This window comes from Leopardus geoffroyi, chromosome C1 (genome assembly GCF_018350155.1).
Source record: "Leopardus geoffroyi isolate Oge1 chromosome C1, O.geoffroyi_Oge1_pat1.0, whole genome shotgun sequence".
Classification (NCBI taxonomy): domain Eukaryota; kingdom Metazoa; phylum Chordata; class Mammalia; order Carnivora; family Felidae; genus Leopardus; species Leopardus geoffroyi.
This window is the reverse complement of record NC_059328.1, coordinates 16127134-16152322: the sequence shown is the minus strand read 5'-3', so window position 1 is coordinate 16152322 and position 25189 is coordinate 16127134. Positions and strand designations below refer to the sequence as shown.

At 53.6% G+C, this 25189-nt stretch overlaps 2 protein-coding genes and 1 pseudogene across 21 annotated transcripts in view; all 3 read left to right on the top strand.

Annotated features, from left to right (window-relative positions):
• The first annotated feature begins 4467 nt into the window (after positions 1–4467).
• Positions 4468–5443, top strand: LOC123599942 (annotated as a pseudogene).
• Positions 5444–6285: 842 nt separating this feature from the next.
• LOC123599941 lies at positions 6286–9057 on the top strand. 3 transcript variants are annotated; one of them, XM_045482398.1, is made up of 4 exons: positions 6321–6372; positions 7200–7357; positions 7443–7480; positions 8080–9057. In XM_045482398.1, exon 4 carries the CDS (start codon positions 8152–8154, stop codon positions 8989–8991), a length of 840 nt encoding a protein of 279 aa, XP_045338354.1. In that variant the 5' UTR covers positions 6321–6372; positions 7200–7357; positions 7443–7480; positions 8080–8151; the 3' UTR covers positions 8992–9057. The 3 variants fall into 3 exon arrangements, with proteins under 3 accessions (XP_045338353.1, XP_045338355.1, XP_045338354.1); XM_045482399.1 differs by lacking the exon at positions 7200–7357 and having other exon boundaries at positions 6317–6372; XM_045482397.1 differs by lacking the exons at positions 7200–7357; positions 7443–7480 and having other exon boundaries at positions 6286–6372.
• A 10374-nt stretch (positions 9058–19431) lies between these two features.
• HSPG2 (heparan sulfate proteoglycan 2) overlaps positions 19432–25189 on the top strand; it is a 99469-nt gene continuing 93711 nt past the window's right edge. For 17 of the 18 annotated variants that reach the window (XM_045476027.1, XM_045476025.1, XM_045476026.1 and 14 more), the window contains exon 1: positions 19446–19617. In XM_045476027.1, coding sequence (XP_045331983.1) covers positions 19555–19617 — 63 coding nt within the window. In that variant the 5' untranslated portion in view covers positions 19446–19554. Of the gene's footprint in view, positions 19618–25189 lie in introns of all 18 variants that reach the window. The other variant, XM_045476014.1, reaches the window with a different exon arrangement.

Here is a 25189-nt window from a genome sequence, read left to right as displayed (position 1 = left end):
CCGAACCTGAGGAGAGAGGAGGCCAAGAGACGCATCACATTTATACCAAGGTGGGGGGGGGGGCGCTGGCTTTTGTCCTGTGCTGTGCTGTCATCCCTCTGTCACCCTGTGCCTTTAGGAGAGTCTGTCACACACACTAGCTGCATATCTCCGGTGGTTTACGGCACAGAGGAGGAGGGAATAGCGGTGACAGTGGCAGCACATGGGGCACACCCGCAAAAAGGTGACAGTCGCAGAAGGTGGGGCAGCAAGAGGGCTCTGAGAATTGGTCCAGGAGCACGGACGCAGAGTGAGTGGGGACAAGAGGCCACAACAGGCCCCTGGGACTCCTCAGAAAAAGTGGTTCCACACTGCCCACAGCTCGTGAAACGGCGCTTTGAGCTATCCGATTTGATTATTAAAGGACAAGTGACCCCAGGAGGATGGAGGGGTTTGTGTAGACCCGTTCCAGGGGGAAGATGCTCAGCACAGTGTCTCCCCTCGGTAGATGCTTCATAAATGACCAAGTGACGGTGGCAGTAGGTACAGCAGTTAGCAGAGAGATCGGAGCCAGATTGCTTGGGCTCCTAACCTCGTCCAGGTTCCTTTAGGTGAGTCACTTCACCTCCGTCCTTCAGTTTCGCCTCTGAAAAGTGGGGGTGCTGGCAACACCTACCTCATAAGGTTGCAACGAGGGATAAGTGAGCGAATGCGTATAATGCACTCAGCACGGTGTAGCAGCCAGATTCTCCGGAGAGACAGAACCAGTAAGAAATACAGATACATCTTAGTCTGTGTTCAGATTGCAGTAACAAAAATACCACAGGCTGGGTGCCTTCAAGAACAACTATTTATTTCTCGCAGTTCTGGACGGCTGGGAGTCTAAGATCAAGGCACTGGCCGACTTAGTGTCTGGTAAGGGCTTTCTTTCTGGGTCACAGAGCGCTTTCTTGCCGTGTCCTCACGTGACGGAAGGGACAAGGATGTTCTCTGGGGTCCCGCTTTTGTAGGGATACTAATTCCATGAGGGTTCCACTCCAATGACCTACTCACCTCCCGCAGACCCCACCTTCAAATACCACCCCATTGGGGGGTAGGTTTCAACATATGAATTTCGGGGGGATACAACCTTTTAGTCTCTCTCTCTCCATATATATATGTGGGGGGGGGCATATAAAGAAATTTATTATTAGGTATTAGCTCATGCAATTATGGAGGCTGAGACCCAAGAAAGCAGGTAGTGAGGTTCAAAAAGGACTGAGAACAAGACAGCCAATCTGGGTCTCAGGGTCTAAGAACCAGGACTATTGATGTTGGATTGATGGCCCAACTCAGGCAGTCAGAGAACAAATTCAACCTTTTTGTTCTAGTCTGGCTTTCCACAAATTGGATGATGCTGACCCACACTGGGGTTTGCTTTACTCAGCCCAATTCGAATGTTAATCTGTTCCAGAAACACCTTCATAGATGTACCCAGAAATAAGCAGACATCTAGGCACACCGGGACCCAGTCAAGTTCACACATAAAGTTGCACAGAGCAGCCGGGACACAGGAGGCATTGGACACCTATTGGCCACTATTATTATGGTTTTTTGGAAAAGGAAACAGAAGTTCAAAAAGGCTAAGTCATGTGGCCGTCGTCGCAGGGTTGCAGTGGAATGCTGGTGAGCTGGGTCTCAGAAAAGAAAACCAAACAAACGAAAACACCTGATTTGCTGCTTTGCCAATTCCTGTGGTGTAAATATCCCCACCATGGCTGATTTCAAGCCACCAGTGGTTTAACAACCTGGTCACCAAATTCCAGAATATTTAACAATCGGCTGACTCCGGCTCGCTGCTGCCGGTCCCCCGGGCCTATAACATAGGGAGGATTTCGTAAACATTAGCCATCGCTAGGAGCCAGTCAGTCTGTAATGATCACTGGGTACCCTCCTTGCCCCTTTTACAGAACAGGAGATTGAGGTTTGCAGAAGTTCAACCACTTACTTACCCAAGGTCACAGCAAGAACCAGTTACCTGCTGTCCTACTTCCTATGTCTTCGCTCAGAAAGGTTGTAGATAAACCATTGCCCCCCCCCCCCCATGGGGCGAGGGAATTTCCCAGGCCCCATGAAGATAGGAGCCCTGTGCCCTGCCACCATTGGCTGTTCTACCCCACAATCCCCGAGGTGGCTTGGCAGGCGGGAAGTTCTTGCTGGCTGGGGCTCTTGCCAAGCCACGCCTGCCCCAGTGCTCCTGAGCTCAAATCTGTCCCGGCTTGTACCTGCCTCGTGTGGGCTTGGGGAAGGCTGTTTTGGCAGCCTGCGAGCAGAGGGCCCTTATCCTCGAGGGTGTTGGGGCATGAGGGTGTGTGACTCAGGGTGCTTGGGTGGGTAAGAGGCTGCAGCCAGGGGAGGGCCAGAACGCAGCCCAGGAGGGATTTTCAGCCCTGCAGACAGGCTGGCCCCGTGACAGGTAAGGGCTCAGGTGAGTCACACCAGTAATAGTTGCCCGAGGCTGGGCACAGATGTCCTCCAGCCAGGGTGGGACAGCCGAGAAAGTTCCAAGTGGCTTGGCTCTAGCTGTCTCCTGAACTGATGGGGCGGGGGGGGGGGGGGGGGGGCTGTCTCACAGTTGCGGCTGCCGAAGTCAGCTTGCTCCTTATCTTTGATACTTCTGGAACCAGGTGCTGAAAGGACAAGGGAACACCCCTCCTACCATCTCTGGCCCCAGGGGAAGGGAGTAACATAGCACGTGGTTGGGGGGGGACAGGAATAGGGGGTGGTTAACTAGCAGCATATGTGCTAATGAGGCAGGGTCCTAAGGTCTCCGGAGAAGGAGGCTATTCCCTCCATTCTGGGGGAGCCCAGAGGAACGGGATGCCCTCAAACTCCTCACGCCTGGGGTAGAGAAAGGGCCCCTGCTGGACCCGGTGGGGGCACAAGAGGGGACAGGTTACAGGTAGAACTGCTGGGGCGTGGGGGAGTTGGGGGGGATGAGAAGGAGAGGGAGGGGCAAGGAATGATCGAAAGCCCAGCTGGTGTGGCAGCGGAGCTGAGGAGCCAACGGTTGGAGCTGGCCCCGGTTGGGCAAGGGAGGGGGCTGCTGTGGCTGGAGACTCTGCAGGGCACCCACCCAGGACATTCTGAGACTCTGGCATCCATCCTTGCAGTGCTAGGGAGGGAGAGGCAGCTGGGCTTGGCTGGGCGGTGGAGGATGGGGTTTGGTGGAAGACAGGGCTACAGCTGCCCACCCATCCATGTCTCCAGGCTAGACGCCTCCCAACGCTGCTCAGTTCACAGGGTCACTTACCGAGTCCTCACTGGGTGAGAAGAGTGGCCCCCTCTGGATGGAGCCGGAACACTGGCTTCTAATTCTGACTGCTGGGTGAGCTTGGGTAAGTCTGTTGCCCTCTCTGAGTCTCAATTACCCCATCTGGCAGACAAAATACCTACCTACCTCTTCGGGGCGCTGTGAGGATTCAATGAGAGGGTAGAAGGTCCTGGCGCATGGTAGGTACTCCACCCATGTCAGTTTCTTGGGGATGGAGCTGGGCAGGCAGCTTCCGCATACCTTTCTCCTTGTGTGTCCTCATGCTTGGAGTCAGCTGGACCCTAACCAGCTGGACTGACTCAAGACGGGGCCCTGAGAGCCCAGGATCTGAGGACAGAACCTCCTCTCCCCCGACCCGGGGAAAGGGCTTATAGTCTCTCGACCCCACTTCTGGCTCCCTGCCCCTTCTGGCTCTGAAGGCCTCTGTGGTCCCCAGAGTACCTAGAGATCCCCTGGAGTTGGGGAGGCCAGAGAGGGGCATTCTTGATCTTCTGGGACACAGCCTGGCTTTCTGGTAGGATGGATGGATAGCACATTCCTCCTAAAATAATTGTCCTCGAGCTATTTCCAGAGGCTCTTGGTGCCCAGGCCAGAAATGGCCAGTGATCTCGATGCCTGGGTACCTTCAGGACAAGCGGCGCAGAGTCCCAGCCCTCTCGCTGGCTGGCTGCCCGCCTGCCCGGCCCCCAGCCCAGAGCAGAACCAGGCCAGGCTGAGGCCCCACAAGGAAACTGCTGATACTGCTGCTTCCCTGGTCCACTGAGTTCCCCCACACCCCTCTTCCTCCTTTTTTGGGGGGCCCTCTGATCCTTCCTCTGGGCTCCCTGTTTCAGCATCTATAACTACCCCACCCCAGGGCAAAAAGGCCTTTCACCCTCAGTGGCTGCCGGCTAAGGAGGGCCCACAGACGCTTCCGTGTTATAGCGCTTTATAATCCTGGGTCTGATCCTTCAGAAACATCAGACTAAGAACCTTCTCCGGAACAACGTGGCTGAGCTCTTCGAAAACGACCATCTCATAGGGGCGCCTGGGTGGCTCGGTTGGTGAACGTCCATCTCTTGACTTTGGCTCGGGTCATGATCTCACGTTTCGTGGGATCGAGCCCTGCATCGGGCTCTGCACTGACAGTTTGGAGTCTGCTTGGGATTCTCTCTCTCTCCCTCTCTCTCTGCTCCTCCCCTGATTGCAGGCTCTCTTTCTCTCAGAATAAATTAATTCACTTAAAAAAAAAAATGTCCATCTCACAAAAGACAAAGGCTGAAGAATTGTTCCCAGGTGAAGGAAACCGAAGACCCCTGAGAACGAAAAGCCATGCTTACTCCTGGGTTGGTTCCAGCGCCCGAAGAGTTGCCAAGAGGAACATCGGAGGGGCAGTCGGTGAAATGCACATTCCATGATCAGACTCCACCGTTGCCGAATGTCCTGTACTTGGGTCATCGTAGCGTGGATGCGTAAGAAAATGTCTGGGATAAATGTTCATCCTTGGGGTAGGGACCACTTAGTGCCAGGCCTTGTAGATTTGATCTTTCCTTCTCCTGGACCGGAGGCCTCTGCCACAGCCATGTTACAACGGATCCTCGGTCAGGCCAAGAAGCATCCAAGCTCGATCCCCCTCTTCGTATTTATTAAAGCAGGAGGTACGACAGCAGCCCCTGACATGGTCCAATCCAGATGTCAGTTAGGGTAGGAAGAATAACCCAGAACTGACTGGGTCCCAATGATCAACACGAGCTCTACTCACCGATTGTAGATTACAGCAAAATGAAGGAAGAAAGTTCCAGACTTGTAAATGACATGTCTCGCTCTCAAGCTGCTTAGAATGAAGGTCTCCCAGAAGCCCTCCGTACAAAATTTTCCACTTATCCCGGAAATATTTCTCCTCTGAACTCGCATCGGTGTTTTGTGTTAGGGTTTACACTGATTAATAAATATCTGAAATTTGAATTAAAAAAAAAAAAGAAAAGAAAATGTCCCCGTTCACCTGGCATGTGGGCGATACACGCCCAAGTGTTCAAGGGGAAAAGATAGTGCTGTCTGCGACTTCCTCTCCAAATAATAGTAATCAGAGTGTGTGTGTGTGTGTGTGTGTGTGTGTGTGTGGTGATAAACGTGGCAAAAGCATTAATAAATTGTGGATTTGGATGAAGACTACTTGGGAATTCGTTGTCTTGTGAGTTTTCAGTAAGTTTGAAAAATTTTCAAAATATAAAGTAAAACCGTATTTTCAATGTTTGAGAGAAAGCAATGATGGATGGAGCCTTTCCTTAGCGAATATGTACTGGGTGCCCCCTAAGGACCAGGGCTGGGTCGGGGGCACACAGGTTCTGAGATTTGCTGGCTGAAGAATCTCAGGTTCTGGCCAGCTCTCATCAGGTAGTAGGTACTCGACACTGGATCGCTGACTGCCGCAGGGAAGGAAAGACAGGCTCAAGAATGGGTCACTGGAAGGGAACAACACTCTGGGGAGACTCAATAAATGTTTGCTGAGCCAGTGAAGAAAGAGAAGTGATTGATGCTGATCACGGCCGATGGGAGTTATATCAGGGGCAGCTGAGAACTCCCTGACTCTCAGCATAATTAAACACTAGAAAAACAACCAGGAACACTGGAAAACATCCACCCCAGTCTCATTTTAAAAATAGGGCCCAGGGGCGCCTGGGTGGCGCAGTCGGTTAAGCGTCCGACTTCAGCCAGGTCACGATCTCGCGGTCCGGGAGTTCGAGCCCCGCGTCGGGCTCTGGGCTGATGGCTCAGAGCCTGGAGCCTGTTTCCGATTCTGTGTCTCCCTCTCTCTCTCTGACCCTCCCCGTTCATGTTCTGTCTCTCTCTGTCCCAAAAATAAATAAACGTTGAAAAAAAAAAAAAAAAGAAGTATTTAAAAATAGGGCCCATCTGTCCCGGAGGGCTTAAAGCGGCGCAGGCCCTAAGGCAGGGGCCTGGCCAGGATGGCCTCTGGAGGCCCCTCCCAGCTGTAAGATTCCATGATTCTATGACACGGCCAGCAGTCTGGAGTGGCGACATGAGGGTATCCCCAGTGGAGAGCAACAGGAGGGCTAAGTCATCTACCTCCTAAAGACAGAGTGAGCGTGGCAGAGGGCCCTTATGGCAGATAGGACTTAGCCAGCCAGGAAGGGAAGGCTGGGGCTCTGTGGGGGTCAGTCCTCAGTCGCCTCCTGTATTTCTGGAGGAGGAGACAGGGTGGGGTTGGACCCGGAAGGGAAGAGGCAAGAGTCTGTGCATTCCACGCGATTCAGACCCAAAGGACAAGGGCAGCTGAGGGCCATGGGCTGGAAGAGGGGCAGGCAGCTGTTTTCTGGGTGGGACAGGCTCAAATATTGCTCTGTTCTCACTAGACGGAAGTGGAAAATTAGCATCAAACTGGCAGTACTGAGGGAGAGAAATCAGAACCTGCCTTCTAGCTGGGGAAGGAGAGTATTGGGGAACCGATGGACAATGGAGATGAGGAAGGGAGGACTACACTGCCTTTGGCCAGGACAGGAGGCGGGGTTAAATGGACTGGGCATTTCCTTGGCCTGGTCAGGTCTAGGTCTCGGCGAAGTGCCCACATTTGGACCACAAGGAGTAGGAATCCCAATTCTCCTCCTCCTGTGGAGTGGATGAGGAGACCTTCTACTACCCAAGAGGGTCAAGACCGAATATCCTGGAAGGCCGTGACCTTACAAGTCCAGCCCTATCAGTAGTCTTGTCATATGACCTTCCCCCCTCTCATTTGGGATTCCTAAAGTCAGGATCAACTTAGGTATGGGGTTAGCAAGCACCCCTGTCTCTCTGGTTCTCCCCAGTTGTGCCCCCATCCAGCAGGCAGAGCAGATGTGGTGAGAACTCTTTCTTAAGAGACTGCGAGGGAGGGCCAAAGTCACCCCAACAACATAGCATTGTCTTTCAGGGGTCATCAGACACGACCAAGACAGTACCTCGGCCCCCACCACTTCCAACCCGTGTAATCTGAGATGAGTCATGTCATCTATCTGAGACTGAGTTTCTCCATCCATCAACCAGGAGTAGAATAGTGACCACCTCCTTGATTTGTAGCAAGAATTACATGTGAGACACAAGCAAGGGGCCAGGCATGGAGAGAGTACCTATAGCATCGCATCACTTCTAAGATGCATTTTTTTTTTACTAACAGGTGCATTGCATAGTGGATGATTACACTCTGGAAAGGAGGTATCTCTCCGTGCTTGGGATTTCCCCATTAGAGATTCAGTCCTTGGCTTTTGTGGTCTTCTGGAGTCCTTGCTCCAAAGGCAAATGGGAATTTCAAAATATAGGCCAGAGCCAAAGGATCAAGGAGACTGCCCCACTTTTCCTAAGGGTCCTCTGGCCTTGAGTTGTTCTCAGGGTCTTGCCTTCCGCCTTGTCTCTCTTTTTTTTTTTTAACTTTATTTTTGAGACAGAGACAGACCATGAACGGGGGAGGGGCAGAGAAAGAGGGAGACACAGAACCGGAAGCAGGCTCCAGACTCTGAGCCATCAGCCCAGAGCCCGACGCGGGGATCGAACTCACGGTCGGTGAGATCGTGACCTGAGCTGAAGTCGGACGCTTAACCGACTGAGCCACCCAGGCTCCCCTTCCACCTCATCTCTTGCTTTCTGAAGAATAAGGTGTCTGTTTTCCAGTTTGAAAATCCCCAGGGCCTAGGAGGACGTTGAGGAGTAGGAGAAGGGTGCTGTTGGCTCTCCGGAGCCAGAGGGAACCCACGGGGAGAAAGCGTGCAGGGAGGGGGCAGGCAGCCGAGAGGAGCTGACCCAACTGTCTTCACCAGGCCCGGTAGCCAGCCTCCAGGTGAGCTCACGGCAGGTCGGCGCCACGAAGCTGTATCTGCCCAGCCGGGACGATGTCCGGACGTCCGGTGAGCCGTTCCAACATCCGCAGCCGCTTGAACCATCCCAACAACGTGTCCTTTTCGGCCCAGGCTCCAGGCTGGCCCCACGGCCCTGGTGTGAGCAGGGCTGGTGGTGTCAAACGCCCCCCCACCCCGAGCGGCTCTGAGACCAGCAGCTGCAGCCCCTCCTCGGAGCAGCCCGACAGCCCCAGCTTCTTCAGACTCCCAGTGAGGAAAATCTGCATGGGCCGCCCCTACAACTCCAAGTTCGTAGAGACAAGCCACCTGGCGAACCACCCCAAGGTGGCCAGAAAACCCGCTTACCATGGCGGCCCCCGCTACCTGCTCTGTACAGAACGTCCCTCAGGCCCCTGTAGCCCCACCTTCCTGGACCAACTCATCAAAGGCATCAACTACCTTGACAGATTCACCAGTGCCTCCTGCTCCAAATCGTCACGGAGCCTGCCCAGGCTTGCAGCCAACTGCCTGGAGCGTGCGGCCACCTCCATCCACCTGGACCACCCAGACCACGCCTTCCCCCGTAGTTACTCCAACCCCGTCACCGGCGTGGCCGCCTCCGACGACTACACCAACACCTGCATGGTGCCGTCCCCCGGGGCCGTCAACGCTTTGCAGTGTGTGGATGGGCCTGCCCACGCCAGATGCCCACCCCGGCTTCAGAGACGGAGCCTTACACCCGTGCTGCCGCAGAGGCCGGGGACGAAGCTGCCTGAGCTCCCCTTGTTCGGCAACGGGATCTTTTCCCTGGGTCACCTGCCCAAGTTCTGGGAGGCAATCCGCTCGGGCCGGAGAGCCCCCGAGCCCATCTCCAAACCCTGTAGCTGGTGGTAACATCGACCGCGAAATGGGTACAGGCACATCGGGCTGCAGCAGTAGAAAATAAATGGTCTGTGGCAAAATGCTTCTTCCGAGGCTCTGTTGGAGGGGAGGGGGCAGAACAGCCATTTGGATTGGGGGTTATAAACTCAAGGACCTCCAGGGCCGGGAAGGTACAAGTTAATGGGTGAACTGGCCGAGGGGAGAGGAAATACCCGGTCTAAACCGAGCTCTCAGACGGGTTGTTGCTTTTTCCAAAAAAAAAAAAAGCCAGGAATCTCATGTTTACATGCTAACAACAAATTCAGAAATGTCCTAGTGCTCGGTGGGCCCAAGAAAAATACTTGCGGGTGGAATGTGAAGCCCACAGGCCACAGTTTGGAATCTCTGGTTTATATCTTGAATGGATCACTGGGGGGTTTCCCCATGGGAAGAGAAATAGACTAGCTATTCATTCCCGATCCCTATTCATACTCTTCTGGTTTCAGGATTGTTGTGGATGTTGATTTTACCACTGCCCAATGTGAACAGAAATAATAATGACGACGATGACAGGATGGTGGTGGTGGTGGTGACAGCAGTAGCAAGACTTCACAGAGCCCTTATCGTGGAGCAGGCCCTATTCTAAGTGCCTCGTCTATATTCTCTTCAGGATGTGTTTTTAATGACCGGGGCTTAGGGTGGATGCAGAGGAAAACTTTCTGATGGCTAGTGGGAGAGGCAATCAGAGATCGTTGCCACTGGAGGGAATGCCCTTCCTAGGAAATCTCTGAAGAGTGGTTCTGTCCAGGCCAGATGAGGGCTGGAGGGTCAGAATGAGGAGGTCCCAAGTTTCTTGCTGGAAATGTCCGAGCAAATGTTCCCTGAGCCACCAAGGGCTCCCTCCAAACCTTCAGAGACTCAACAGATTTGAGTGCTGAGAAGTGAGACCCCACAAGGCATCCAGGGACTGAGGGATCATAGAGACTGGGATTCCAGCCTCGTTTGGCCACTAGCCTGCCCTGGGACTTTGGGTACATCACTTTCTCTCCCCAGACCTGTTTCCCCTTCTGTAAATGATTAGGGTAGCTTCGATGGCCCCTAAAGGCCCCCGATTCTGATATTTCTAAATCTGTCTTCCTAGTCCCAAGCCAGGCCTGGGCTGAGAATTGAGAGTGCCCCCCCTCCCCCCACTTGCCCCTCAACTCAGGCCTCCTGAGTTCTGAGCCAACTTCCCATTTTTGGTCTTGGGACCATTTCTGTGTGACTCTGAACTTCAGGCCCAGGCCCTACTTGCTGGAGCTTTCCTGTCTCCTTGGAAATACAAGAGCCAGTAGCAGGTCAGCGTGTGGAATGGGGCTGACCTTAAAATAATGCAGAACCTGCAGTTCTACAAGATTCCATGACTCTTAGAGGGAGTGGCCTGCTCTGGCCTACCTAGCTGCATGGCCAAACAGAGAATGGCCAAGCGTGAATATCCCTATCATGAGGTCACCATGATGGTGTCGGGATAGGAGGAAAGCTAGGAGGAAGGATAGGAGGAGAGAAGGGCGTACCAGACCCCAGTTTACTGAATTCACCCCCACTTCTATTTCATCTCTGAGGAACAAGGGATATCCTCCCTGGGCCTAAAGCTCAGCAGTCCAGCACACTCCTTTCCTTGTCTCTGGGATCCCTTCCCTCCTGAGGGAGAAGACTCAATTGTCCAGTGACCCATTCCCCAGGTGGACATTTGTAGGAATACAGCTTATTAGAATCCATTTTGGCACAACTCAAGAGATAGTTCAAGATGTCCTGATTCCCAAATCCTCTGTCTGGCCACTCAAAGCCATCCCCTTCCTGCCCTAGGTCCATATTTGCATAAGATTTGTCCCTGACTCTTCTGGAGATGCCTGACTCCAAATCGGTTTAATTTCCCCTAAGCAGAGTGTAAGACCCTTGCCTACGACACTGCCCTTGAGGCCTCCAGTGTCTAGCCCAGTTCTGGCTCACAATAGGGGCTCAGTTATTTTTTATTTTTTATTTTTTTTTAATGTTTATTTTTGACAGAGACAGAGACAGAATGCGAGTGGGTTAGGGGCAGAGAGAGAGGGAGACACAGAATCCGAAGCAGGCTCCAGGCTCTGAGCTGTCAGCACAGAGCCCAGCGCGGGGCTCGAACTCACAAGCTGCGAGATCATGACCTGAGCTGAAGTCGGGTGCTCAACCGACTGAGCCGCCCAGGCACCCCAATAGGGGCTCAGTTATTAATATCGATTACAGATCAGTGTGCCCAATAGGCGCTCAGCAATGGTAATTACTATTGTCTGGAGAATAGAGTGTCTTATATGCAATGGATGTTCAATAACTATTAATTATGGCCAACATTTATTAAGCTCTTAGCTATATACTAGGCATTGGTTTAAGTGCTTTATACATAATAACTCATTTAATCCCCACATCAGTCCTTCAAGGAAGTTACTATTGTCCCTATTGTATGGATGAGGAAACTGAGGCACAGAGAGGTCAGGCATAAATGATTATGATAAAGATGATTACAGTGCATACAACACAGTGGCTCTTCAAAAACTGGTTGGCATTGTCATTATAGAGTATTATGTGCACAGTAGGTGTTCAATCGTAATAACAATTATCTTCACGATTATGACATCTTGCAAATAGTAGGTGCCCTGCAAACGTACACAGTGGATGCCCAATGAATGGCAAATATCATTACAGAGCCCAATACATAGTAGGTGCTCAAATGAAGTTTGACCACTGGTGGCGGGTTGGATTATATGTTAAAGGGACAGGATCTCTGTGCTTGGCTTGACCGCTGCTCGGATACTCACTGCTCACGAATCCCTTTTCACCAGGCACTTAGCCCAAGTGCAGAGAAAATAAGGCTCTTAGCTAGAGAAGGCTGGCTGTTCCATGTGGCCAAGCAGAGACCACAGGAAGTCCTCTGTGTCCACTGTTCAAGCCATGGATCTGCAAGGTCTATGTAAACAGGAAGCAGCATGCTGACTATAGAACAATGTCACAGCCTGGTGTGCTGCCCAGCTTGTATACGGAAGAAGCTAGGTGTCACCACAGCTGGGCGGGGGGGTTGGGGGGCGTCAGGGAAAGCCCTTCACGCCTGTAGAAGTAACCTCAACATTTATTGAGCACCCACGCTCTTCCAGGCATGTGTCCGATGCCTGAAACATAGGGTCTCAGCCCTCTGTGCTCTCAACGAGGCTAAGTTTTAGTACCTCATTTTGCAGAGGGGGAAACTGAGGCTCAGAGAGAAAAAGTGCCATCCCTAAGCTCCTGCAGCTGGAATGGAGCAGAGCTGGGATTCCAACCCAGCGCTCTGACCCTCGGCCAATGCCCTTTCCATCCAAATTGCAGGGGTTTTTCCTTCGTATTTATTGAATAGATCCCAAGAGAAAGAGGGGTAAATCTTGGTATCCAAAATATGCAGTAAACTAGACAAAGCAAGGATGGTGTTTACCTCTAGGGGTCTGGGACGCGCCTCAACACCAGTGTTCTGAACAGGGCCGTGTTAACCTGAAATATGCTCTTTCTGGGAAGTAGGAAACAAAGAGAGAAATTTCCTCGGAGGTCACCTGTGGTCTCAGTTGCCCAATTCACCGGTCCCTGCATCATTGGGTAACACTGGGGATAGGTGCATGACATCAGAATTATTTTTGTATATTAACAAAATCGGACATAGCCCTTTTCAAACAAATAATGTGATATCACCGTTCTATGATTCTAGAAAGTAAATGCCACTTTTTGTATTGACGAGGCGCATGTTGGAGCGACACATCATCCTATTCCCAACCCTCACTATCCCACCAGCCTTTCCTCGTTTCTGAACCTAAGTCTCTAAACCTTAGCCCACCACGCCCCCAACCCCATTCCCGAGGCCCACCTTACCCCTCACTGTCTTTTCTGTCTGCACACGGCTGGTTCTGCCTACCCTACACACAAAGCAGAAAACTAGGAGTGGGGGTACCCTGTCCTCACCCCAGCTGCATGCACGTTGCCCTCTTTTAAGTTGCAATCTCAGCAGAAGCAAAGAGCCTCAGACATGAGCCATGCCTGAGTTGGTACCACCATTTTTGGCAAACTTAACAGCCTCCTGGGCCCCTCCCAACAGGGCAGGAATTTATCGTGAACAATTGAACAAAGCCGGGAACTCAGGGAGAAGGCACAGGACATTCCAAAAGGATTTCTCTCAAGCTCCAAAAGACAACATGTGGGAACACTGCAGAAACCTCATAACCTCGCAAAGAAAAGCATGAAAGGGACGGAAAATCAGCCCAGTGGGAAGGGAAGCGCGGGCTGGAGGAAGGAACAAGGGGCCTCGGGTCAGGAGGCCAGGGTGGGAGGCCTGCCTCTGCCATTCATGACCCCTCAAAGGCCACTCCACCTTTCTGGCCTCAGATTCGTGGCCCTTAAAAACTGAGGGAACTAGAGAAGCAAACAGCCCGAATATCCACCGACAGGACAGGGTTGATGAACTGTGGCGTGTTGATGAGACACACTACCAAATCGTTATCACCAGTGTCGCGTGCAAAGCCAATACAAGTGCCGTGCAAAGAAGCTGGCCCACAGATTCCTAACGGGTAACATTTGCAGCAAGGAGCAGGTGATGGTATGCACATCTGTGTGCTGCTTGTGATACGGAGCTAGTATGGCAGGAAAAGATCGTCGGCTGAGTTAAACAGAGGGCTCACCAATACGGTTGATTTACACTCTGTGCGAGTTTCTTATCTCAGACCGGTCATACACAGTCTGGGAACTGGCACCGATCCACAGAGCCATTTTTAAGTAGCGCTGGCCTTTGCTGGACACGCAGAACTGTGTTTAGGAGGAGACTGGTAGGCAAGAAAAGCGAACAGGAAACTGCACACATACACTGATGACATAAAGTAAAATGCGTGCGTGCACAGTAACAGAGGAAGGGACATGAGCATTTATGGGGCTCCAGCTACGGGCCCTGCACAGAAGTCTTCTCCTGCTGAAGCAGGAGTGCGTGGGCAGGAATGTGAGGGAGTGTATGGAGGCCATAAGAATTCCAACCGGCTGGAGGGGAGGGGGGGGCGGGGGCGGGCATGAGTGACAAATTCAAATTATAGAGACCATTTATGGTCAGCTCAGGAGCCAGGCTCAGGCGGCAGTATTTGCAAAGCGTGTTCTGAGAAACACCAGTCTTGTGAAATGTTAAAAGGTTTTCTCACAAAAACAAATGGGCTCCTTTCTCAAGTATCTTGAATGCTGGATTCGATAGAGTTGGGCAGGCGACTTTACTGGAGGCCTGCTCAGAAACGTTCCTGTGTCGGTGTCCCTCGAGATGGCCAAAGTGTAGGAAAGAACGCAGAGTTCCCAAACTTTGTGAGCAGGGAACCCCTTCGTGAAGGAGCATCTCAGAGGGCAGGTGCTCCGTGAGGCACAGGCTGGGAACCTGGCCCCAGGCCTGGGACCCAGAATGGGAGCTCAGCAAGAAAGTGATTGGTAAGGACGGGGGTGGGGAGATTTCTGGAGGAGGCAGAAGGGTCAAATCCAGGCTATTTTCAGAAAAGCCACACTTCTACCTAGGCAGCGTTGGGAACAACCCAGAGAGAGGCAGAATTGGACGTGGTAGAGAATGTGGGTTCTAGAGTCAGACAGATGTGGCTGTGAATCCTGGCCCTACCTCATACTGACCGTGTGCGATCTGGGCAAGCCACTCCGTGCTTTGGAGCCTCAGTTTCCTTGTCTGGAAAAGGGCAGTAATAAAATACACTGTCATGGGGCACCCGGGTGAGCGTCCGACTTCGGCTCAGGTCGTGATCTCGCGGTTTGTGAGTTTGAGCCCCACGTCCGGCTCTGTGCTGACAGCTCAGAGCCTGGAGCCTAATTCGGATTTTGTGTCTCCCTCTCTCTCTGCCCCTCCCTTGCTTGCGCTCTGTCTCTCTCTCTCCTACAAAAATAAATAAACATTAAAAAAAACTTCTAAAATAAAATAAAATAAAATAAAATACACTGTCATGCCAACTACCCAGAACTGTGGTAATAATTAAATGAGATCCAGTGGGGTTTTTCATTTTGTTTTTGTTTTTTGAGAGGGAGGGAGAGAGAGAGAGAATCCCAAGCAGGCTCCATGCTGAGCCCCAATGTGGGGCTTGATCCCATGACACTGGGATCAATCAATGGAGCCACCCAGGCACCTGAGATTCAGTGTTAATCAAACAGTGAGGGGAATGTATCTGCTCCAAGTACAGACTAGAACGGGGACATTTACCAATTTGTTCTTTCATTCAAGTGAAATCATCCAAGTGCCAGCTCCCTGCCAGGCACTGTGCCCTTCACAGGGGATACAGTTGGGAATAAGACAGAAATCAGACCATCACGCTCCCTGCCTTTATTATGCCTCATAATATTAAACGATCTTCCAAATTATTGCAACTGTAAAAATGTTGAGAGAGAAGCTTGGGGGAGGCAGGTTGTGGGAAAATACAGCAGGGGACATGACCTAGCCTGGGAGGTCAGGCAAGGCTTCGATGGTGGCACGATCTTCGAGCTAAACACTAAAAGAGAGTAGGATGAAGAGGAGGGGGTATTGGGTGGGAAACGCACTCGGGGAGAAGGAAAAGCATGCGTAGAGACCAGGTTGGGGGAAGGAGGTGGCTAGAGAAATGGGCAGGACTGTATCTTGCCAGGCCTTGTAGGGTCCTCTCCTTCTCATGGGAACTTTTACTGTCTGCTTAGAACTGTGTCCTCTGTCCTCCTCCTCCTCTTCACATCACCCCCAGGTTTCCTCTCCTCCATCTCCACTCCCTTTTAATACCAATTTTCCTGTTCTATGTTATCACCCAAGGACATATCCTTACCCTGCCAGCATCTGTTTTCCCACACAGGTATTGGAACCTTTGTGCAAAACAGGTATTCATTTTCATTATTGAATGAATGCAGGTCCACAGTTAGCCCATACGGTGCTTTTGCTCATATGAACAAAAGGTACCCTCTCTGGGCAGATCTAGCCCCAAAGCAGGGCCCACTTGGCTGCATACTCTTGTTCGGTGAACAACCTGCCCAACCATTCACTGTAGCTCTGAATGAATGAACGAACAAAGGCTTGTGAAACAAGTGAGAAGCTCTGAGGCAGAGAAAAGATTTGGAGTGGAAGTGGAAGCCAAGAAAAGCTGAGTCCTGTCAATTTTGGAGTGGCAGACAGGTCACCCACAAACTCTGGCTGCTGGTTCCAGAAGGCACCCAACTCCCGTTTCTCAGAGGCCAGATTGTTTGGCTACTATTACCTATCCAAACCCTCAGAGTCTCTCCTTATCTAAGGCACCTTGTGCAAGACTTGAATTGTTTCTCTCCAAGAGTATGACGAGCACCCTGAGCTATGAGTGCATACGGTGCGATTACAGGCGCCTCCCGGACTCAGCAAAGCCCCAAAGTTCTGCCTCTGCTTCCCTTTTAAGCCATATGAGGAGATAGCCAGGCCCTAGACAAAGCAACTTGAGAACATTTACTAAAGATATCAAGGACTGCAAAGGAAAACAGAGCTGGCCAGATCCTTTAGTGGGAAGGAAAGGATACAGAATAAATCGGTGGATGACCAATCCTCAGGGTGGGTGGAGTTATTCTGGAAGACTTTCCGGACAGGCCATATTTTCCTGCCCTCTGCGTCAGCCCTGCTGCTTCCAGCCTCCAGTCGTCTTTACCATCTCTAGCACGACCTCTTTGAGCCAGCAAGACTTATAGCTCGGGTTTAGTCTTAACCACACATCTACAAAGGGTTGCTTGTTCCGCTTTTCCCTTTGCCCATGAGCAAATCATCCAAGAAGCCAAAGCTCCGGGACTTAAGGGGCCCGAGGTGGGGAAAAGACACCGGGGCAGTTCACAAAATGTGATTTGTCACGGACGCTGACCCTCCACAGACAGCAAAGGCCTTGGAAAAATCCCGCCACCAAGGCTGGCCACCTGCCAACTCTGAAGTCAGTGGAGTTTTGTAACTTTCTTCATCAGAGAGGGAGAGCTCCGATGCAAGGCTGTGCTCATCCATCATGCTGGAAGTCCTGGGGGTGAAGGCTGTACCTAGTTTTCAGATTAGGAGCAACACACCGGGTGCAACACTGCTCCTCCATCAGACTAGAGCCCCCGAGGGCGGAATTGTGTCTCCCTCTTCGGATTGGGAGCTCATCCAGAGACAGCAATCAGAGAAAGAGTTACCATTTATTTAGTGCTTACTATGTGCCTGAAGCTGTCCTTTTTTAAGAAATAGATTCATTCATTCATTTTGATCCTCAACAGCACTGTTAGAGAGGTCTTAGTAATAGTCTCCTTTTCCTAATTTCTTTTTCTTAATTTTTAAAAAATATTTTTAAAGTGTATTTATTTTGATAGAGAGAGTGAGTGGGGGGGGGCAGAGAGCGAGAGAGAGAGAGAGAGAGAGAGGGAGAGAGAGAGAATTCCAAGCAGGCTCTGCACTGTCAGTGTGGAGCCCAGTACAGGGCTCGAACTCATCAACGGTGAGATCATGACCTGAGATGAAACCGAGAGTCAGATGCCAACAGAGCCACCCAGGTGCCCCCTTTTCCTATTTTCTAGATGATGAAACTGAGGCCTCAAAAGGTTGACTAATTTGCTCAGGATTGCACAGTGAGGCGGGAGGGGTGGGATTCTCTATCAGACTGAGAACAGCATGAGGACAGGGGACTATATCCTCTTGCTTCCTGCCACCAGATTAGGGATTCACCAAGGGTCAAGATCAGACATCCCTCCTCGGTCTACCTGTATCTCCCTGTTTGGAGCAGTAACAGTCCTTCCTCGGTGTTGTGCCTGGCATCTGGGTTGGGGCCAAGGAGTTGACCAAAGCACTGCAGATGTAGTGTTTGTCCTTTACAGCTCTGAGCTGGTCCCCCAGAAATAGGCCCCACGGGGTGAAGAACCCAATCTTTTGGGGATGGAGCATCTGTCTGGGATGGGGGTCGGGACGCCAGCATTTTCTCAATCCCCCAGGCGCCTAGATGGGAGGCCACAGAGTGACCGGGAGCCTGCAGGCCCCTATCACAGGGAACATGCCTTCCGGAGCCAGGCCTGGTGCCGCCCGGTTAGCTGGGCATTTCCTTCTGTCCACAGCTCACCTCACTCCTGGCTGCAAACCCAGCCATGAGTCTCTGGAACCTAGCAACTCTCACAGGAAACAATGGAAACTTCAGTTTTTATTCTCCTCCCTCTATCATTACTCAAAAGGTTTTCCTCTACGCTACATGCTTACACGCACACACAGGCCGGTTTTCTCTCCACCCATGAGCCTGGGTTGCCCTGGAAATTTTCAGGCAGAAAGGAGACCCGAGCCAGGCAGAGAGACCCAGTGGCATGGCCGAGTGTGCTGTCTGTGGGTCTGTGTCAGAGGTGGATCATCGGGGACTGGGACTTACCACCCAAGCATCTGTGACTAGGGCTTTGACAGGGTCTGTGTCTGGGCCTGCGTGTGGGACTCGGGGGTCTGTGGCGCCGGGGCTGAGATTTACGTCCATCCAAGTGGGTCTGTGAGTGGTTGGTGGGGAAAATGGTGCGTGTGAGGGGCAATTCAGTTCGCTCTCTAGGGCCCACTGTAAAGCGCTGCGGTTAGGGGCGCCTGGGTGGCTCAGTCTAAGCAACTGACTTCGGCTTGGGACGTGATCTTGCGGTTTGTGGTTTCTCGGTCTCTCCCTGTCTCCCAAAAATAAATAAACGTTAAAAAAAAATTAATAAATCGCTGCAGTTAGCGTAGGAGAAAATGTAAAAAAGACGGGCCAGCATGTGTGCGAGCAAAAGGCCTGTGTGTGAACTGTGGGCGCCTGTGTGGCATTTGTGTAGGAAAACACGTCCTTACACTTCGGGTCTGGGGATTCCCTTGTGAGTCCGTGTAAACGTGTGAATAGGGACGTGAGCGGCTGAGTGTGTGAAAGTCGTGTCCGCTATGTCACCTGCAGAGGTGACAGTTCTGAAGAGAGCATGTGTGCATCTGAGCGCGTGAAGACAGTCGGCCGGGGGGCCAGGGCGTGAACGTGCGCGAGTGTGAAAGGTGGGGGGGAGGCCAGCTTGGCGTGTGTGTGAATGTGCCCGGGTGCGCGTGTGCAGGCGGCGTGTGTGAGAGCGCGCGGACTTCTGGGCGCGCGAATGAGGAGTCCCGGCGCCGGGTGCGAAAGGGGGTGTGGGGTCCGTGCTGGGGTCGCGTGCGCGAGGAGCCGCGGCCGGTGTCGGCGCGCAGGGCCCCGTCCCATCCCGCACTCCAGGCCGGGTTTGGCGGGGAGCCGGGCTGGGCCGCGGCTCGCGCCGAGGGGGCTGGGGGCCCAGACAAAGGCCCAGTTGGCTGCGCCGGGGGCTCGGGCTCCAGCGAGCGGCGCCCGCAGTCCGGGGGCGGTCCGGGGGCGGTCCGGGGGCGGGGCCTGGAGCGGCGGGGCGGGGCGGTCCGGGGTGGGGCCTGGCGCCCGGGGGCGGGGCGGCCGGCCGCGGGGCGGGGCGGGGCGGGCGAGCGGCGGGAGGGGTGGGGGCGGCGGGAGCGGGCCGCGCCGTCCCGAGGACTCCGCAGGCTGGAGAGCGGGCGGCTTCGGGCGGGCGCCGAGCGAGAGAGCGAGCGGAGCCGGCCGGGCCATGGGACAGCGGGCAGCGGGCGCGCTGTTGCTGGCGCTGCTGCTGCACGGGCGGCTGCTCGCGGTGAGTGTGCGGGGCGGGGGGCGCCCGGGGCCCCGCCCGCCGCGCCCGCCAACTTGGCTGGGACTCTGGCTCGGGATTGCGGCGCCCGCCAGGGACCCCGGGCAGGCACAGGCCGGCGCCACCCTCCGCGGTGGGGCAGTCCCGAGGGGCGCCCAGGGAACCTTGCGTGGGGTCGGGGGCGGGGCCGGCCCGCGGGAGAGCCCATGGGTCGCCCGGCCACGTTGTCGAGTCTCCCAGTCGCTCTAGGCATGGCCCGGCCTGCCATTCCTGAGGACCAGGCGGAGAAACTTCGAGCAGGGCGGGAACTTGGCGGGGCAAGGGCACCCCTCTCTGTGCCAACTTGGAAAGGGGGCATTCGCTGGTGATGGGGAGCCTATCAATCCTCACTGGAACTTTACCAGGCCGTCTGGCCCGCTAGTAACCAGGCAGGCACAAGTAAAGAACCACTTCGGACACAGCTGAGGTTTGTGTGGAACACCCACAGGCCCTGGAGTCCTGCAGCCCAGGGCTTGAATCCATCCCTGTCCTTTTCTGCAGTAGCTGTGTGACCTCCGGCAAGCTAGTTAACCTTTCTGAGACCAGCCCACAAGGCCAAAGGGAACTCAAAATGCATGACCTCCAAGTACATATAACTTGAAGGTGGTTGGCGGGACTGGATGGAAGGCGCATGAAAGTGCCTGGTGCTTGGCCTGTTAAGTGGCGGATATTCAGTGGGCCTGTGTCCCACTGTCCTCTTCCCGGGTCCTCAGGTGCAGGGGAGGCCTGCCATTACAGCCCGGTTCCCGGCTCTGAGCTTGGATGGGCCCATGCAGAGGGAAAGAATGCTTGGCCAGAAGACGCTCTGAGGACCTGAGTGAACTCGAGAAGGGTGGGGCAGGGGCAGTGGGCAGGCCGCTGGTGGCAGATGTGGGTGGGGGCACTTTTAGGGAACTGGGCCTGCCCTGGTGAACCACAGAGCCACCCCCACCCTCTTTGAGATGATCTTAGGTGGTCCCTGTCCCTGCCCCTGCCCTCTTCCCTCCCCTTCTCAGAGCCAAGAGAGGGGCTTTTCTAAGCCGGTGTTCACCCAGTGACTGAATCCCTGTCCTGGCCACCTCTATCTCACATCTGTGCTCAGCCCCCACCCCAGACCTGACCCCTCAGCTCTCTTGCCCCGCCCACCTAGCAACTCTCCTCCCCCACTCCCTATCTGCAGGGCTTCCTTAATCCCCTCTCTCAGCCTCTCACCCCTGCACATCCAGCAGGGCCCAACCAGTTGCTTCCCAGTCCCGATCTGAACTTGATCTTTACTTTTCCAAAAAAGTAGGCACCAACCTAGCACATGAGATGTCTTCCTTTTCTGAAACTCCCCCAGCTCTGCCTCTGCGGAGAGGCTCCTGAATGCTGGGTTCTACAGTGGTCAGAGTGAGGAGGAGGGTGGAGCTATTTGCTGTGTGCGGGAGGAATTTCAACAGAAATTCCAGATTGCAGCCAATCATCTCATTCACTTGTTCATTCAACATATCTTCATTGAGCAGCGTTCCATGACAGTCAGTGGGGGTTCAGGGGTTCATTCATTCGGCAGATATTGCTAGGCACCTACTGCATACCAGCGCATCTGGCTGGGGTTTACAGGAAGGTCCTGTCTTTGCTTTCCCAGAACTGAGATGGGTAAATAGGCAGTTCCAATCCTGTGGGATTATGGTCTTGTCAGCAACCACACCGAGGTCTTCAGCGTCCCACCCCCCGGCTGATGGTGGAAAGCTGGAAAGATCTTGGCTTCTGGAGTCTCATGGACCCACGAAAGCTGAATCCCAGCTCTGTCACTTTCTAGCCTGTGATCTGAGGCAGTTTCTTCTTCCTGAGCATTCCGTTTCCGCATCTGTCAAATGGGGTAAGGAGTTCATGGTGCATTTTTTAAATGACATCAGGCTCCTAACCCAGTGCCCCAGCAAGCCTTGGGCTCTTCTTCGCCCACTGCCCTTTATCTTTTCCGCCCTTTGGTTCACATCCACGAGCCAACAGTGCATGGGTGAGGATAGGACAGAAGCGAAGGTAAGGTGGTCCTTAGGGAGCTCAAGACCTCCTTGGGGGCAGGAGACAGGAAGCGGTGGTCTGTGATTAAGTGTGGGAGTAATTTCAGTTCAGAGGAGGTGGAGAGGCTTGCTGGGGGTGGGGGCCAGGCCTGGGTGACTCAGCGCCTGCCTTGGCCTGCTGACCCCTTTTCTTCCTGCTGGGACCTTAGCCTTTCCTTTCTTGGGGCCGGTCCTGCCAGGAGACCGGAATCTTGAGGGGGCTGCCGTGATTACGGTGTTTTCCAGGGCTGCGGAGGGAAGTCACTGAGATACCTGTTTCCTGCCTCGCCTGGGTTTCCTCACCAGGGAGACTGTGGGCGGGCAGGAAACGGAGGAGCCTCCCCTTCCCTCAGGGGTAGCACCATCTCAGACTCCCCTGGACATAATTGGCATGCTCTGCATGCCCCCTCCCCTTGCCCCAGACTTGCTGGTGGGAAGGGGTTGTAACGAGTGTGCCTTGGGGATTTCCAGAGGGAGGGCTATAGGTCACAGAGGGAGGCGGAGGCTGGAAGGGACAGAGATGGATACCCCGCCCCTGCCAAGTGCACTAGGCCCAGCTCCCTGTGTGTGGGGAGTAGTGGCCCCCGCCTGGCTTGGCCCAGGCCTGTTCTCAGGCTGAACACAGGCAAGTTGGGATCCGTGGGTCTGAGGCGCAGCCTGGAAGACAGGGTGAAAGGAAGGTGGCAGAAGGTGACTGGGTTGAGGGCTTGAGGTGGTAGGAAGGGAGGTGCTGGGGTGCCAGGTCATATGATAACAAAATAATATGGATAGTTAACACTTATTGAGTGCCTACAGTTTGCCAGGCACAAAGTTTCTCAACAAATTCTCCCATGTCATTCCCCTGCTCAGAATCTCCCAGCATTCCCCGCGTGGCTCACCATCAGACCCACGCCCCCGACCTGATATAGTCCACAAGGCCCTTTGGGATCTGGCCTCCCCCACTCCCTCTACAATCTCTCCTCTTGCCAACTTTCCCCTTGCTTACTCACTCTAGTGACACTGGTCTTTGTTTCTCGAATATGCCAAACACACTGCCACCTCAGGGCCTTTGCATCTGCTGTTCCTTCTACCTAGAACATTTGTCCCTCAAATATTTACATGACCCTCTGCCCGTCTTCCTTCAAGTCTCTGACTACTCTGCCCAACATACTCTGTCCCCTTACACTGCTTTTTCTTTACTGTCACCATCTGACATGTATTTGTTTACTTATTTCCCTCTCTCCTCCCTGCCCCCCATCACCAGTTTAAGCTCCATGACAGCAGGACCTTGTGCGTTTTTGTTCTGCTGCTCTGTCTTTAGCACCTGGCAGGTAGTAAGTGCTCAGTCAATGTATCTGTTGAATGCATTAAACCATAGCTAGTAGTGTGGTCCCCATTCTCTAAGCAGAGGACATCGAGGCACAGAGAGGTTGCATAACTTGCCCAGTGGCTCACAGTACACACATACTCAATGGTACCATGAGCCAGGCTTTGACGCCAGACAAAGCTCTCCTCGCCACTCTGAGTCCTATCTCACTTGTTTGCAGCAAGCAGTAGATGTGAATAAAACTGTTGTCACCGATGTTGATAAAAGTAAGAACTCGGGTCTGACGTAGTGCAGAGGCTACCTCAGACAAGGAGTATTCAGGTCTGGCTTCGGGGACAGAGGTACTCAGGATGAGCATGCCTCAGTATCCTGGGGCCTCCTGGGGATGCCTATCCTGGCAGGAGGCTAGAGAGACTTAACTCCAGGGCAGTCATTTATGGGACTACCCGTTCGTTTGTAGGTTTATTAATTAGTTTCCTCATCAAATTTTCCCTGAGATCCTATAAACTATTGAATTACTCCCAAAGCTTGAAGGCCCAAGTGGGCCAGGCTGGGCCCTACCCTGTGTGGGGAGTGAGGGGGAAGAAGGCTAGGTGCCCTCACTGGGTTCCCTGGTTGGCGCCTGGGGGCTCAAGGTTTAGGGCGAGTTTGCAGAGGTTCCAAGGCTGCTTGGCCTTGGGGCGAGAATCTCAGGAGAGAGAGTCAGAAAGGCTGCCCAAGATGTGGAAAGATACAGAGCCATGATTCAGAGGCCACTTGGAAGCCAGACATAGATTCTGGACCCTCAAGCCACTTGGGATATGCAGGAAGGGCTCTCAGCTCTGGCCTTTTGCCCCCCACTCCAGTCCATCCCAGATGTGAGAGGTCAGGCTAGAAGAAGAATGGGCGAACTTGACCCCATCCCCCAGCAGCTTCCCAAGGATGTGGTGAGCACAATGCCCCCTCCCCCCCGAGGGCCGACCCTGGCCTTGCCCCCATCTCCCTCCTGCCAGGAAGAGGGAGGCTGGGCTGAGGATCCTACCCAGCTGGAATGTTGCCCCAATCCAGGCCTTGGCCCCTTTGGCCCTGCTGCCCCCTCCTGCTCCCAGGGCCTGGCCCTGGCCTGCTGGCCGCCCCAGCGCCCAGAGCTGGCTGACTGAAACCTAGAAGAATGTGTGGAACTCGCTTTGCGGGGAGACGCCAGCCTCACTGCTGGTGTTGGGTCCGTGTCAATAGTGGCCTTGAGAGGGGAGCGGCTCATGGCTGCTGGGGGTGGCTGGGCTAGGGGCACCATCACGTAAGCCCTGGGAACAAGGCGGCTCTTTGAGGCCTGGGAATGTGAGGCTTTCAAGTGTCGGCGGCCCCCAGAACCCACCCTCCCCACCTTTCCCCACGCCCACCTGTGCCAGAGTTGCAGGGACCTAGGAACATCCCTGTGGCCTCCCTGACGTGTCCTTAGGACCAGCTCCCGGCTACCTCCCGGAGCCCTTTCCCTGAGGCATGGAGGAGGGCACCCTGCTTCTCTGTTCTCTGGATTTTAGGGGGGCGTCTCTCTGGTGCACAAAGGCTTGCAGTGTGTGTTGAATGAATGAACGGACCGCTGATGTATGTGATTAAATATCCCATGAACTAAAGTCCCCTACAGGTGCGTGGTAGATGCAGAATGTATTCAACAAGGATTATCGAGTATCTTCTAAGTCCCTGATGGGGTTCTGGGCGCCGAGGTTACAGCAGAGAACAAAAAGTCAAATTCCCTCCCCTCGTGTTACTTGCATTATAGCTCGTGTGGGAAGACAGATAATAAATATAATATGTCGGAGGGCAGTAAGAGCTCAGATGAAAAAAATAAAACCGGGAGGAGGGTACAGAGTGATGAGGGATCAGGAAAAGCCTCTGATAAGATGACGCTTGAACAGAAGCATCTGCAGGAAGTAAGGGTGCAATCCCTGCAGGTACCTAGGGAAAGGGCGGAGGGAATAGCTAATGGAAAGGCCTGGATGCGTCCGGCATACCTGCGGAAAACAAGGAGGCCGATGTGGCATGAGTCGGGGGGAGCGTGGCTGATGTGCCGAGCCTGGGCCACGAGAAGGCCTTTGCTTCTGAGTGAGATGAGGGGTCACTCTAGTTGCCGTGCAGAGAAGAGAATGCGGAGGGTCAAGGGCAAAAGCAAGCAAGCCGAGATCCAGGCCAGAGACCATGGGAACTCCTACCAGAGCGATGGAGTTGGGACGAG

Bases quoted from the DNA above. Each gene is read 5' to 3' on its own strand.
- LOC123599941 (XM_045482397.1), top strand. From the start codon at position 8,152: ATGTCCGGACGTCCGGTGAGCCGTTCCAACATCCGCAGCCGCTTGAAC.